This window comes from Mobula birostris, chromosome 16 (assembly GCF_030028105.1).
Source record: "Mobula birostris isolate sMobBir1 chromosome 16, sMobBir1.hap1, whole genome shotgun sequence".
Taxonomy (NCBI): domain Eukaryota; kingdom Metazoa; phylum Chordata; class Chondrichthyes; order Myliobatiformes; family Myliobatidae; genus Mobula; species Mobula birostris.
Genome location: NC_092385.1, coordinates 3,712,781 through 3,728,793, shown reverse-complemented (window position 1 = coordinate 3,728,793; position 16,013 = coordinate 3,712,781). Strand labels below are relative to the sequence as shown.

Genomic DNA, 16,013 nt, shown 5'->3' with positions numbered 1-16,013 from the left:
CAATCATGAGCACTACCTCACTATTTTATCTTTTTGCACTAGTTTATTTTAATATATTTGATTCATAATATTTTTGTGTATTGCACTGTTTGTGAAATAACAAATTTCACGACATGCACATCAGTGATAGTAAACTTGATCCTGGTCCAAATCTCTGCACCACGGTGATCCATTAATGATCATGATTAATGTCAGCTGACTGAGATTTTAAACACTAGTCTGTACAGTACAGGAACCTCGTGCTTGCCTGTAGAATTCTTGAGCTGACTTCTAGTTTTGGGGGTGGGGAGGAATAGATTTAACAGATGGTTTGTGACAAGTTGCTCTTGGTAGCAGTGAGATCTCACTTCCTCTTGTATATGAAGTGCTGTCCTCAGAAACTGCTATAAATTCTGTAATGTAATGGTTCAATTTGGTCATTTGTATAGATGATGGCCCTGACATTTCTCCTAAAGAAAAGCTTAATGGCTTTAAATAGTTAAAAAATAAAACGTGGTAGGAGAACAAAGCTACAGGAAATTGATGTTCAGCACAATTTCCTTAAAGTTGCAGTTCAGCTTGAGTTTAAGGATCAAATTTTGATTTTTTTTTTCCCCACCTCTGCCTAAGAGCCACTTCTACCTGAAGACTACAGTTTGACTTGTGATGTGACCCCATTCAAACTATATTTTTAAGCTTTTGGAAGCCAGAACTGCTTTTTGCTTGAACCCATCTTCATTCAACAGTGAAGTTGTTATGCTAGTTTCACATCCCCGTTTGAGAAATGTGACCCTACAAAACCTTGTCTTTCATGTTCTGCAATTTGATGACAAAATGGTATCTGAAAGCTGTATATTGCATATAATTTCTGCTTAAACTGATGCTACATTCTACTCTTACACAAGTTGACAACCAGTGTGGATGTAGGTTCTCTGGGAAGGGTGATAGGGGAGGTGTTTGTTTTTGCTGCTGAAATCTTTTTTTTTCTTGTACTCTTGAATTTCTAATTTCCTGCATTCAGGTTTTTTGCACAGATCTAGGTAAATGTCATAATTGTCCTAATGTGTTACTTGGCAGCTGTTGAGAAATGGAATTTCCTCCTTTCCTAATGGGTTTCTATTCTGAATCTTCAAATACTAGTAGATAAACTGCACTCGCTTCCAGTCTAGTTAGGCTAAAACTTCATTCTAGTAAAATTTGACCGTAACCAATTAAGCTTTGGTTCAAGGGTTTGGCAATATAGGAATAAAAATCAATTATCAAACCCTTTCTGTTCTCCAAGCATGTTGATTTCCCCTAAACTAGGCCTAGTAATTTGCTACTAAATTCAACCCTGCTTTCAAATTCAGTTGGACCATTTCCAGCACTCTCCAGTTTCTGGATCTGCTTCATCTTGATTAAGGTTAAAAGATTAGCTTTGTCACATGTACATCAAAACATAGTGCAACACATTTGTGTCGATGACTAACAGTCCAAACTGCTGAAGGCACCCCACAAGTGTCACCATGCTTCCAGTCCCAACATGGCACACTGACAACTTACTAACCCCGATCTTTAATATGTGGGAAGAAACCAAGACACCTGGAGGAAGCCCACATGGTCTTAGGGAGAACGTACAAACTCCTTACAGACCCAGACCTTACAACTGGCACTGTATAGTGTTACACTAACCACTATGCCTCCGTGCTATCCTTGATGAGCTGACTCACTACAAATCCACAGCTATGTAGACCATTACCTCCTCTTGCTCTCGTGTATGGATGCCATCCTTTCAGTTTGTCTCCATCTGTACTCAAGATGTGACCTTCCAGTCTAGAACAAAGAATTCTCCTCTCAGGAGACCCAGTATCCCTTTCACTGTGGTTGCAGTTCGTGCATTTCCTCCAACTCAAACTTCTGTTTTCATCCCCCAAAAAATGAAATGCAAATTTCCCTCTCATTTTACCTATGAGCCACCACTTCACTTTTTGCAAGCTGCACCCCAGCCTCCTGTCTTCCACCTTCTGTCCCCCAGGGACCACTCCCTTCCTGGACCATTCACCCTCCCTAGCAACTACAGGTGTGAAACCCATTTGTACACAATCTCTTTATCTGAGCAGCTTCCAGATGAGGAAGAGATTAACTCCAGTCTCATCTCCAGCATTTAATCACAACAGTGCCTTCTCTGCACTGGCAAGACCAAGTTGAAATTTGCAGGGTACACATGCTTTGTCTATAATTGCCATACTGAGTTATTGGTTGCAAACTGTTTCAATGTCCTGTTATATTTCTTTAATCAGTATATTTATCTACTTTGTATTTGCATAGTTGTCTTTACACATTGGCTGTTTATCAGTCTTTGTCATAGTTGTAGAAAAGTACAGCACAGGAATGGGCCCTTTGGCCCATCTAGTCCATGGTGAACCATTTAAACTTCCTAGTCCAATCACATCCGAGAGCGGATGTGGCAGAGTCAGGGGAATTGAGAGGAGGAGATGGCATTTTACAAGTACCAGGGTGGGAAGAGAGGTTGCTGTGAGAGTTGGTTGGTTTATAATAAACTGCCTAGTCCCATGAGCTTGCACTGGGAGCATAGCCCTCCATATCCCTGCCGATCATGTACCTATCCAAACTACTCTTGAAATCCAGCTCCCATGCATACGCTTGTGCTCATTCCACACTCTCATGACCCTCTAAAGAAGTTTCCCCTTGTGTAGTTTTTCATTGTTTTACTGTGAATGCCAAGAAAAAATATAATCAATGAATCTGAGGGTAGTACATGGTAATATACAGAATGTACTTTAATAATTTTACTTTGGACTTTGTATTCCCTGCTTAACCTCCAGGCTACTATCTCAATCTTCTTCTCTTCTCTTCTCCCCCCACCACTCCCCAACAATATGTGGCATCTGCCTCTGGTCTGCTTACATACATCTTTCCCAGCTCCTCCTGCCCCCAGACTCCCTGCTCTTCCCCCTACCCCACCTCAAGAATACTGTTTGACCTCTAGATGTAGCAGGAACTTGGTCATAGGCTCCCCCCTTAAATATTTCACTCTTAACTGGGGAGGGGTGGGGAGCTTCACTCCAAAGGTGGTGAGAGTGAGAAATTAGTTGCCAGTGGAAATGTTTGTGGGTTCATTTGGAGCACTTGAACATTTTGGATCAAGGCATAGATTGGAAGGGTATGGAGAGCTTATGGTCCACCGAGGGGTCAATGGGACTAGTTCAACACAGACTAGATGGGCTGCAGGGTCTGTTTCTGTGCTGTAGTGCTCTTAAGTCCATGGGTTTGAGGCAGCACACAAAATGCTGGAGGAACTCGGGAGGTTAGGCAGCATCTATGGAAATAAATAAACAGCATTTTGGGCTGAGACCAAAATGGGCCTTGGGTTTGAGGTTTTGTTCCTGATTTTAGCATCTGCATACTCTGCATCCGTGGGTCTGGTACTTGCCCCCCTTCCTCCAATGAATGTACTAATTTATAATTCAAAGCATTTGAATCTTGCTGTTTGGTTTGTCCCATTCAGCGAAGGATACCAGCATTCATTGCCTTCGCTTCTCCAATTCCCTCAGTTTCCCTGCTTGCCATCAGTGTGATTTGCTATTTCAAAGTTTAAGTTGTTTGTTCAATGCACAGGTGCAGTCAGAAACTTGCAGTGGCACAGGCAATTAGCAACATTAGCAGCATTCACACAAGTGTACACAATTTTAAGAGCAATTTTAGAACAACAAGTTCACCTTGTAGGGGTGTTTAGTGGCCGTAATGGTAATTGATTAATTTGCTGGAATTCAACTGCTCATGACTTTTTAATCTGGTGTACAAAACCTCTAAGGAATAACTGTTTCCTTATTAAAATAATTCTAATTTACCCTTATCTATTTCATCTGAATATGTGTACCATTCTGCCCATCTTCAAGCCTTCTTTCAGTCCTGACACAAGGTATTGGCCTGAAACATTGACAATTTATTTCCCTTCCTGGATGCTGCCTGGCCTGAGTTCCTCCAGCATTTTGTTGCTCTTGTATCACTCAACTTACTTTATCCCCTCCTTTCCCTCACCCACCTGGTTTCACTTACCATTGCCAGCTTGTACTCTTTTTTTTTTCCCCTCTTTCCCCCCCCCCCCCCCCCCCATTCTGGCTTCTCCCTCCTTTCTTTCCAGTCCTGATGAAGGGGCTTAGCCGGAAAGGTCGACTGTTTATTTCCCTCCCCAGATGCTGAGTGATGTGCTGTGTTCCTCCACTATCTTGTGTGTTGCTCTTCTAGTAACAATCAGTCTTGATCTGTTCATTGCTTCTATCCACTGGTCTAGCACTGGATAGAAGAATTAGACCATAAGGCACAGGAGCAGAATCAGGCCATTGGGTCCATCGAGTTTGCTCCATTTCTGAACCAGGTTTATTATCACCGGCATGTGACGTGAAGTTTGTTAACTTAGCAGCAGCCGTTCAGTGCAATACATAATCTAGCAAATAATGATAAATAAGCAAATCAATTGCATATACTGAATAGTCTTTTTTAACAACATGCATAAAACAGAAATACTGTATATTTTTTTTTAAAATGAGGTAGTGTCCAAAGATTCAATGTCCGTTTGGGAATGGGATGGCAGAGGGGAAGAAGCTGTTCCTGAATTGCTGAGTGTGTGCCTTCAGGCTTCAGTACCTCCTACCTGATGGTAACAGTGAGAAAAGGGCATGCCCTGGGTTCTGGAAGTCCTCAATGAATTCTGAGACACTGCTCCCCAAATATATCCTGGGTACTCTGTAGGCTAGTAACCAAGATGGAGCTGACTAGATTTACAACCTTCTGCAGCTTCTTTCAGTCCTGTGCAGTAGCCCCTCCATACCAGACAGTGATGCAGCCTGTCAGAATGCTCTCCACGGTACATCTATAGAAGTTTTTGAGTGTATTTGTTGACATGCCAGATCTCTTCACTCTTAATAAAGTATAGCCGCTGTCTTGTCTTTTTAACTACATCGATATTTTGGGACCTGGTTAGATCTTCAGAGATCATGACACCCATTTCATCATGGCTGACTCATTTCCCTCCCGCCTTCTCCCTGTAACCTTTCATGCCCTGACTAATCAAGAACCTATCACCCTCCACCTTAAATATACCCAATGACCTAGCCTCCATAGCTGGCTCCATAGATTCGCCCATCACAGGCCAAAAAAAATTTCCTTATCTCCATTCTTAAATAGTCTTCCCTGTATTTTGGCGGTTGTGCTGTCTGATCCTAGATTCCCCACTATGGGAAATACCCTTTCTAGATCCACTCTAACTAGGCCTTTCAACATTCGGTAGGTTTCAATAAGATAGGCCCCCCTCCCCAAAAAAAACTAAATTCCAGCGAATACAGGCCCAGAGCCATTAAATGCTCCTTGTATGATAATCCTTTCATTCCAGGAATCATTCTCATGAACTGCCTGAAAATCCAAGTACACAACAGCCAGAGTCTCCTTTGTCTATCCTGCCTGTTATTTCCTCAAAGAATTCCAACAGATTTTTCAGGCAAGGTTTTTTCCTTAAGGAAGCCATGCTGGCTTGGCTTATTTTACTGTGTCTCTCCAAGTACCCTGAGACCTTATCGTTAACAATTGACTCCAATTGGCCTAAACTTCCTTTGGCTTCTCTTTCCCCCCCCCCCCCCCTTAAAGTGGAGTGACATTTGCAATTTTTCAGTCCTCTGGAACCATGCCAGAATCTTTTTCTTGAAGGATCATTATTAATACCTCCAATGTCTCTTTGACCACCTCTTTCAGAACCCTGTGTTGTATACCATCTGGTCCAGGTGACTATCTACCTTCAGACCTTTCAGCTTCCCAAGCACCTCCCCAGTAATAGCAACTGCACTGTTCAGAGGCCTGTGTATAACTCCCATCAGGGTCGGTCTTTCTTTTTAACCCTGCAGTTTCTTAATTCTGTCCACAAAGATTCTACACTTTCTGATCCTATGTCACCTCAAGATCTGATTTCATTTTTTTAACCAGCAGACCCACTACCCCACTTATCCTTTTGATAGTGTATCCTTTGTTAAGCTCCTAACTATGATCTTTCAGCCACCATTCAGTGATGCCCACAGCATTGTACAGTACCTACCAATCTCTAACTGCTACAAGTTCATCTTCCTTATTCCATATACTGTGTGCATTCAAATATATCACCTTCAGTCCTGTATTCATCTTTTCTATTTTGGCCTCATTACACTGCAACTCATCCCACTGACTGCAACTTTGCCCAATCTGCCTGTCCTTTATGTGCTATGTAGTGAGACTGATATACTTGTATACCAACTGCCCCATCCTCAGCTGTATCACTCCAATTCCTATCCCTCTGCCAAATTAGTTTAAACCCTCCCCAACTAATCTAGCAGCCTGCCTGCAAGGATATTGGTCCCTCAGGTTTAGGTGTATCCTGTCCTTTTTGTACAGGTCATATCTTCCCACGAAGAGATCACAATGATCCAGAAATCTGAACCCTTGCCCTCTACACCAGTTCTTCAGCTATGCATTTGTCTGCCAAATCACTTTATTCTTGCCCTCTCTGGCATGTGGCACAGATGCCACCCGGAGATTACTACTCTGGTGATCCTGCTTTTCAACTTTCTACCTAGTTCCCGAAAATCTCACTTCAGTGCCTCTTCCCTTTTCCTACCTATACCATTGGTGCCAATTTGTACTGAGACTTCTGGCTGCTCACCCTCCCTCTTTAGAATACCATGGAGCTGATCTGAGACTTAGCAGATCCTGGTATCTGGGTGTCTCTTTCGAGTCTACAGAATCTTGTCTACTCCTCTAACTATAGAATCCCCTATCACTTCTGCAGTCCTCTATCAAATTTTTATAATTTTTTTCCCTCTGCCTTCCAAACTGCAAATGCAATTTTGAAACTGCTGTCAGACTTGTCAGTGACATAGGGGCCTTTAAGCCCACCACTAATCATCAATTGCCACCTAAGTTTGCTATAAACACCCCCAAATTGGTTTATTCTTTTCATGTTCTGAGATGCAGTGAAAAGCTTGTCTTGCATACTGTTCATACAGATCAGGTCATTGGTGTGGTGCGGTGGAATAAGGTAAAACAATAACAATGAAGAATCAATGTAACAGTTATAGAATGCTGTGAAAAAAGGTGCAAGGTCATATCAAAATAGATACTTTGTTTTACAAGGTAACCACTTGAGTGATCAGCTGTTGTACCACAATGCCCTTGTTGCCCAGGTACCAGTAGCATCTTGAAGCTCTTTCAGCTGATGCTCCCTGTATATGCTGGTACAACATGCTGGCTTTTGCACAGTAGGCATGCATTTACAGCTTCCAGTTTGCTTCTGTAGAAGGTGTACCCCGTAACTCATTCCTGAACGTAGAAAATGACTGAAAGACTAGATTCTTCGCCAATAAAATGGCTTGACTTCAAGGCTGATCAGAACCTGTTCCTTGTATTCCCTCTATAGCCTTTGAATTTTTTAAACATAGAGTTGAATGTACTTAGAGCCTGTTTTCTGTGGTAGAGGATTTCACATTTCCATTGTGAAATTCCTTAAGATGTTGCCAGTGGCCAACACAGGAAAAAATTGGGGGTCATAGCCTCAGGATAAAGGGCAAAACAGTGTCTTTCTAGTTCTATTAGAATTAGTAAGCTTGAAATCCTTTGTCTCAAGCCTACACATTATAGGCTTAACTGATCCAATCTCCTACTGGTCCAGGAATAGACCTCAAGCATCTGTTGCACACCCAAGTAAGAAATGTCTGCTTGGTCTTGCACAAAGATGGCCTTGCTCTTGTGTTCATCACTTGCAATGAAGGCCAGCAGCTATTATGCTTTTCTAACTGCTTGTTGTGTCTAAACAGTTGTACACTAGGCACTGAAAAACAGAAGATCCAGGTGTGATCCTACTTCTAAATTATCAACTTCTTGATAGACCTAAACTCCGGTCTTCATTTGTTAAACTACATTTGTATGGTAGGGTAGCGGTTACTCTTTAATGGCAGCAATTTGGGGGAGGGGTGGGTGGAATACGGATTCAATTTCCACCACTGTCTGGAAGGAGTTTGAATGTTCTCCTCATGACTGCAGGGGTTTCTTCTGGGCACTCCATTTTCCTCCCACGTTCCAGAGACAAGTGTTGGGGTTAGTGAGTTGTAGGCATGCTATGTTGCTGCCAGAAGCATGCAAAACTTGAGCAAATCCCCAGACTGGATGGTGGACTGAGATGAGGAGGAATTTTTTTTTAGCCAGGGTAGTGAGTCTGTGGGATGCTCTACCACGGTCTGCAGTGGAGGCAAAGTCCGTGGGTATATTTAAGGCAGAAGTTGCTCGTTTCCTGATCTATCAGGGCATCAAAGGATATGGCAAGAAGGCAGGTGTGTGGGGTTGAGTGGATCCAGGATCATTCCTGATGGAATGGCCTAATTCTGCTCCTGTGTCTTGTGGTATCTGTCATCTTGGATGTAACATTTTTCTTTCCTTGGTTCAGTGTTTTTGATATTGAAGAACTGATCACTGTGTATTCTATGGGCACTTTGGTTTCCTTTGGATGTGCCATTAGATAATGGCTATTGTCAAAATAATCCCTTGGCGTAGATCTGAAAAGATCAGAGTTGGTGGATACAAGTTGAAATTGTATAAGACATTGAGGCCTAATTTGGAGTACTGTGTGCTGTTTTGATCACCTAACTAAAAGAAAGATGTAAATAAGGTTAAAAGAGTACAGAATTTTCAAGGATGTTGCTAGGTCTGGAGGACTTGAGTTATAAGGAAAGATTGAATAGGTTGGGACTGTATTCTTTAGAATATAGAAAATTGAGCAGATGTGAGATTGAGGGGCATAGGGTAAATGCAAACAAGCTTTTTCCCATTCTGGTTGTGGGACAACAACCAGAGGTCATGGTTTAAGGGTGAAAGGTAAAAAGTTTGAGGGGACACTTCTCTGAGGGTCGTGAGTATGGAATTAGTGGCCAGTACAGTGGTGTATGCAAGCTTAATTTCAATGTTTTAAGAAGTTTGGATAGGTACATAGGTATTAGGGGTATGGAGGGCTGTGGTCCAGGTGCATGTTGTTGGGAGTAGGCAGCTTAAATGATTTTGGCATGGACCAGATGGCCCAAAGGGCCTGTTTCTGTGCTGTTATTCTGACTTCATTATTTGACTGTACATGTATGTAATAAGTTGATCAATATAATTGAAAATGCACATGTGAAGTGTGCAGCAGAGGTAAACGGCTCATTATCCTAGTGACGAAGCCTCTATGGCAGGGTATTCATCAGTCTCTCACACTGGGGGAAGAAGCTGTGACCCTGTCTGGCAATCCTAGTCCTGATACTCCTGTATCTCCTTCCTGGCAGTAGCGGGTCATAGATTATGTGATGGGTGGTAGGCATCCTCAACTATGCTTTGGGCCTTTTGTATACAATGCTCCTGATAAATCAGGGTTGGGAGGGAGTTGCAAGGATGACTGGTGCCTGTCTTTGGAATTGGAATGGACTTGACAAACCAAATGGTCTTATCATTTAATGAGCTTGTGCCTTGTCTTTTTACTTGCTTTGCTTCTATATCCTATCTTAATTTGACATTTGCAAATAACCCCTTGTTTGCTGTGAGGTGGTGTAAATACAACATGGCAAAGATTGATAATTCAGTCGGGCTCTTGCTCTGGACTCTCCTTCATCCTTTCCCTCAGTCCTGTTGTGTACACAGTACAGGGGTTTGCAACCTGGGCTCCACAGACCACTCGATAATGGCAAGGGTCTATGACATAAAAGCCTTGGATGTACAGGATCAGCTTTTCACTAGAAAGCAGAGGTGACATTTGGGTGATGATGTATAATGTGCACAAGGCCACCTGGAATGCAACACTTTACCAGTTGTGGAGTTTCTGAAATTGCAACGTAGCTTGACGATCAACTCTTGTTTCTTTTCAGGGTAGGAAAGACCTCGCTGATGAACCAGTATGTAAACAAAAAGTTCAGTAACCAATACAAGGCAACAATAGGGGCAGACTTTCTAACAAAGGAGGTGATGGTGGACGATAGATTGGTGACAATGCAGGTAATGTAAAACTTGAAGTACAATTTGACTTTCTTTGGGTTGGGGCAACAGGGAGCAAAACTTGGTCTCGAGCTTGGGTTGATGTAACTTGATTCAATTCAGTGGGTGTTGACTGCTTGTGTGGCAAAGTTCCTGAAACCCCATTCTGTCCAGAGGTCTGTTCTTCCTGTTTTCTTTCAGAGCTGCAGCTGTCTGCAGTAAGAGGAAACATTCCACTTTCCGGTTGCGTCCTGCAAATATAGAAAGTTGGAGTATTCACACTAAGAGGGCAATTTCCCTTCTAATTATAGATGTTGATAGGTTCTTACTGTTTTGACTGAGCAAACTTAACTCTCTGCACATTGAACATCTGAAATGCAGAATCACAGTCAGAATATCTGCTTTGTTTATGCTTGAGCTATTGAAGTTTTGACTCTTAGCAGATTGATTGTAATTCCTTAATTGGGTTGTTAACCTAATAGAATAGTCTTGCATTCTAATGTATACAGAATTTTTAGCTTTGTGCTTTGCAAGGGTCCAAAGATTATAATTGGATTTTTTTCAAATGTGGTTCTTTCCCTTAGATATGGGACACAGCAGGGCAGGAGCGTTTTCAGTCATTGGGTGTGGCATTCTACAGAGGAGCTGACTGCTGCGTGCTGGTCTTTGATGTAACGGCGCCCAATACGTTCAAAACCCTTGATAGTTGGAGAGATGAATTTCTCATTCAGGCTAGTCCACGAGATCCAGAAAACTTTCCCTTTGTGGTCCTTGGTAACAAGATAGACCTGGAAAACAGACAGGTAAGTGTGTGAAGTATTGGCCACCTTGAGCTTTCCTTGAACCCTCCCCTGTACAGGAGCAGTCGCAACTGCAACCTATAAATGGTGGTTGTGGTTATCCATTGCGTCCAATGACAGAAAACCTGCGCATGAGTTTTTAAACATGGAAAAACCATTTCAGTGGGGCAGTTCCACTCGTGAGCTCTGTCTGGATCCAGTGGTACAAACAGGCCTCTCAGACTGGGTTCCTTGGTTGCAGTGGATGAGCATAATGTCTTGAGCCTTTTCATGCCCTTTGTTCTCCTTGGAGTGTTGCAGAACCACCTTCCTGGCCGTTGGATCTCACTATAGATCTCATCCATCTAGTCTGCCAGAGCTGACTTCACACGTTAATTCAGGCATGTCTCTAAACCCACAGATGCAAGGCAGCTAAGTTTACTCTAATAGCTGGTTACCTCACTTCCCCAATCCTCGAGTGTCCTAGTTGCCCACAGATTCAGATTTATCGCATGCACATGTTAACGTACAATGAAACATATCATTTGTGTTAACAACTAACACACAAGGATGTGTTGGGGGACAGCCTGTCGGTGTTGGCACACATTCAGGCACCAGCACCATGTGTCTACAATGCTCCGCAGAACACAAGCAGCAAGTCTCACATGGATGGTCCTCCAACTGCAGGCCAGGTCTTCAGTCTCTAATTTTGACTTCTGGACTTCCAATCAACCTCTTTGGCTTTGATCTTCAGTATCGACTTCCGGACGAGACCCTAAACTCCAAGCTCTAACTGCCAGCATGCTGACTCACCAGCCATCAAGTTCTTCCCGCACCCCAGGATAGCCAACGTCCACGGGTGTCCTTCGTCATCCATCTGCATCACAGGCCTTCAGACTTAGAGCAGAGCAGTAGTGCTCTAACCTCACATAGTTGGTCTTCAGGATATTTTTGTTGGCATGTGTATGTGATAAAAGAGGCAAGTACACTGGATGGCCTACATCACATACTCATGTTGATGAGTCTGGTGGCCAGTGCTATCATGTTTGCTGTTGTGTGCTGGGGCAGCAGGCTGAGGGTAGCAGACACCAACAGAATCAACAAGCTCATTCATAAGGCCAGTGATGTTGTGGGGATGGAACTGGACTCTCTCACGGTGGTGTCTGAAAAGAGGATGCTGTCCAAGTTGCATGCCATCTTGGACAATATCTCCCATCCACTACATAATGGACTGGGTGGGCACAGGAGTACATTCAGCCAGAGTCTCATTCCTCCGAGATGCAACACAGCGTCATAGGAAGTCATTCCTGCCTGTGGCCATCAAACTTTACAACTCCTCCCTTGGAGGGTCAGACACCCTGAGCCAATAGGCTGGTCCTGGATTTATTTCATAATTTACTAGCATAATTTACATATTACTATTTATGGTTCTTTTACTATTTATTATTTGTGGAGCAACTGTAACGAAAACCAATTTCCCCCGGGATTAATAAAGTATGAGTATGACTATGACTATGTTACTGGCCCCTGAGTGTGGAGTGAGATGGGACCCCTAACTTGCAAGATGCAAGCGTAGAAGTAATTGAGCTCATCAGGGAGGGATGCAGAGCTGGAAGGGCGCACAGTAGTAGGTGGTTTGAAGTCTGTAATGACCTGTATGCCATGCCACACATGCCGGGGGTCTGAGGAGTTGAAATGCTCCTCTATTCTCTGTTTGTATATGTGTTTAGCCTGAGAGATTCCTCTCAGTTTGGCTCTGGCTGAGCTGTAAGCCTCCTGGTCTCCAGTGGAGCGTGTATCAAGCTTCAAATTCCTTGGTGTCCATATTTCCGAGGATCTCACCTGGTCCTTGAACTCCTCCATCCTGATCAAAAAGGCGCAACAGCGCCATTATTTCCTGTGGAGCATCAGGAAAGCTCACTTGTGTCCCAGGATACTGACAAGACTTTTACCGCTGTACCATTGAGAGCATACTCACCAACTGCATCTCAGTGTGGTATGGTAATTGTCCCATATCGGACTGCAAAGCACTCCAGCGTGTGGTGAAAACTGCCCAGCGGATTATTGGCACCCAATTGCCCACCACTGAGAACATCTACCATAAACGCTGCCTGGGCAGGGCGAAAAGCATTATCAAGGATGCCTCTCACCCTAAAAGGCTGATTTATACTTGTACGTCAAATGTATGCCGTAGGGTGACGCACACCTCCCCAAAAATGTAAATCCCACGTCGTGGCAACGCAGACTGCAACGACTGTGATTGGTCTGCTTGGTAGCATCGCATTTCCGGTTGCTTTTCTCCGCCATGTCTGTGCACTGATACAAAATAAATGGTTAGAGACAATGAACCAAATCGTCAGATCTACCTGCCAACATCCGAAAATATTTGAAATGCATTTCCTCGTCCATGTCTCTCACGAAGAAACTCAACACAGTGGTATAGAAACCCCACCGCCAACTGGCGTTTTGGCAGTGAATTGCAGAGTGACGCAGACACAACTATGCATGCTCGCTATGGCGTAGGGCTACGCAAAAGTATAAATCAGGCCTGTGGTGTAGCCCATACGCACGTATAAATCAGCCTTAACCATGGACTTTTTGCTCTCCTCTCATCAGGTAGGCACTACAGGAGCCTCCGCTCCTGCACCAGCAGGCACAGGAAGAGCTGCTTCCCTGAGGCTGTGACCCTGCTGAACCTCACATCACAGCGCTACCCATATTGCACTGTCTCAGTACTTCTATATTTGTGTGCTGTAGCACTTTTTAATCGCAGTTATTTTGTGAAAACACTATTCTTTGCATTTCTGGTTAGATGCTAACTGCATTTCATTGATGTTGTGCCGAGTACAGATACAAAGCCAATAAAGTTGAATCTAATCGAACTCCCCCTCTGTCCCCAAAATCATCCCAATTTATTATTTTTTTTCAAAGTACTAGTCTGAGCCACAATCTCAATTGAAACTGCAGCTTACTGCCATCTAGACACTGTCTTGTCTGATTTAGAACTGGAATGAAAGTAAAAGTGCAGATAGTGAAACAAATAAAATGGAGATGCTTGGCTAGTGAGAGCTCAAGCTGGCATTCTGGTAAATTGGTTTACTGTTGCATATACATTGGGGAGAAAACTTGCATACTATTTCTACTGTCACGTACCCCGTGACGGGTTAAAGAACCAGCAGAAATAGAAAACACTTTGGAGTCTGGTATTGTTATTCACTAATACTATTTATTAGTAACTACGCAATACAGTAATATAAATTCAGATATATCAAACAGGTTAGCTATGATTATATATGTGGAAATAGAAACCCAAATTTCTTCAAGCCTAGGGGTAAATAGATAAGTCTTATGGTGACATAACACCATTTCAAAGCAGTCTTCGCCTCTCTCTTAATAAAAGGTGTTTGTGTTGAACAGCCTGCTGAGTACCTCCACAGTGCAATAAGTGTTACATTTACAGAAGGGCAATGCAGGCAGACAATGGGGTACAAGGCTATAAGATGGACATAGAGTCCACTTTTTCATACTAAAGAACTGTTCAATAGTCTTGCAACTGCAGAATATAAGCAAGAAAGACCTGTGCTGTTATGTATTGCTTGGTGTAACACTTTACAGTGCTAGCAATCAGGGTTCAAGTCCTGCCTGTGTCTGTAAGGAGTTTGTATGTTCTCCCTATGACCACAGGGTGTTCTCCTGATTCACTAGTTTCTCCAACATTCTAAAGATGTAGGTTTGGTCTGAGTTGTGGATGTGCTACATTGGCACTGAAAGCATGGCAGACACTACAGTATGTGCCCAGCAAATCCTCACACTGTGGTTGTTGTTACAAACAACCTATTTCACTTTCACCAAGATGGTGGAGTGCCAATAACCAGATGGAAAGGCAGTAATTCTGTAACCTTGGCCGGAAACTGATTCAGCACTGATGGCACTGTAATGAATTGAAGGCAGAACAACCATGGGGTTGATGGAAATCCGGCTGGCTCCTTGCACAAGTTCTCCTTGAGCTGAGTTGAGCATCGAGCTAACAACTCTGCCTCACAAAGTAGTCAAGAGCTAAGAAAATGGCAAGGTTGCTGCCCGACATGCCCAGTTTGGAACTTTCTTACCCAATTTCCCTCTGGATCAATAAAGTAGGTCTTGTCTGTCTGTCTATCTATCTATCTCTATGGAAGCCAGATAGGGGTGTGTCTACAACCTGCTGGGTGTGACTGCAGTGATGCTATCAAACTTGCACAACTGTGGTAGTGAACTATCAATTCTCTTCCCTCAGGTCACCACAAAAAGAGCACAGGCATGGTGTCAGAGTAAAAATAACATACCCTACTTTGAAACCAGTGCAAAGGAGGCAATAAATGTGGAACAGGCTTTTCAGACAATTGCACGGAATGCACTTAAACAGGTAAGAGGATGGCATGGCTCCGCCTGCTGTTCAGTGTTGGAACAGACTGAATTGCTAGTGCTTTTAATCTGTCTTGGCTGCTAAAGCTTTGGTGAATAAGGAGTGAATGCTCAGCTTTGGCTGTAAAGTGTGAGTAAGACCAGAAGGCATAGGAGCAGAAATGGGCCATTTGGCCCTTTGGGTCATGCACTTTGGTAGTAAAAATAAATGTGCAGACTATTTTTTAAATGGGGAGAAAATCCAAAAATCTGAGATGTAAGGGGAGTTGGGAGTCCTTGTGCAGAACACTGTAAAGGTTAACTTGTAGGTAGTCGGTGGTGAGGAAGGAAAATATAATTGCATTCATTTCAAGAGGTCTAGAATGCAAGAGCAGGGATATGATGCTGAGACTTTATAAGGCACTGCTGAGGCCTCTTGAGTATTATTAACAGTTTTGAGCTTCTCATCGAGGAAAAGCTGTGCTGGCATTGGAGGGGGTTCAGAGGTGGGACACAAAGATGATTCCGGGATTGAAAGGGTTATACGAGGAATGTTTGATAGCTCTGGGCCTGTACTTGAGTTTAGAAGGATGAGTGGGGTGGATCTCATTGAAACCTTTCTAATGTTGGAAGACCTATATAGTAGATGTGGAAAGGTTGTTTCCCATGATGGGGTAGGACAGAGCATCAGGAAAGAGGGGCATCCATTTAAAACAAATGCAGTGAAACTACTTTAGCCAGAGGTGGTGAATTTGTGGAATTTATTACTACAAGCAGCTGTGGAGGCCAAGTCCTTGGGTGTATTTAAGGTAGAGCTTGATAGGTTCTTGTTTGGACAGAATATCAAAGGTTACAGGGAGAAGG

At 43.2% G+C, this 16,013-nt stretch overlaps 1 protein-coding gene across 1 annotated transcript in view; it reads left to right on the top strand.

Moving 5' to 3' along the window:
- LOC140210949 (ras-related protein Rab-7a) overlaps window positions 1-16,013 on the top strand; it is a 53,302-nt gene that overhangs the window by 29,624 nt on the left and 7,665 nt on the right. The window contains exons 3-5 of the mRNA XM_072280237.1: window positions 9,885-10,011; window positions 10,575-10,793; window positions 15,043-15,171. Of these exons, the coding sequence (XP_072136338.1) occupies window positions 9,885-10,011; window positions 10,575-10,793; window positions 15,043-15,171 (475 nt within the window). The remainder of the gene's footprint in view (window positions 1-9,884; window positions 10,012-10,574; window positions 10,794-15,042; window positions 15,172-16,013) is intronic.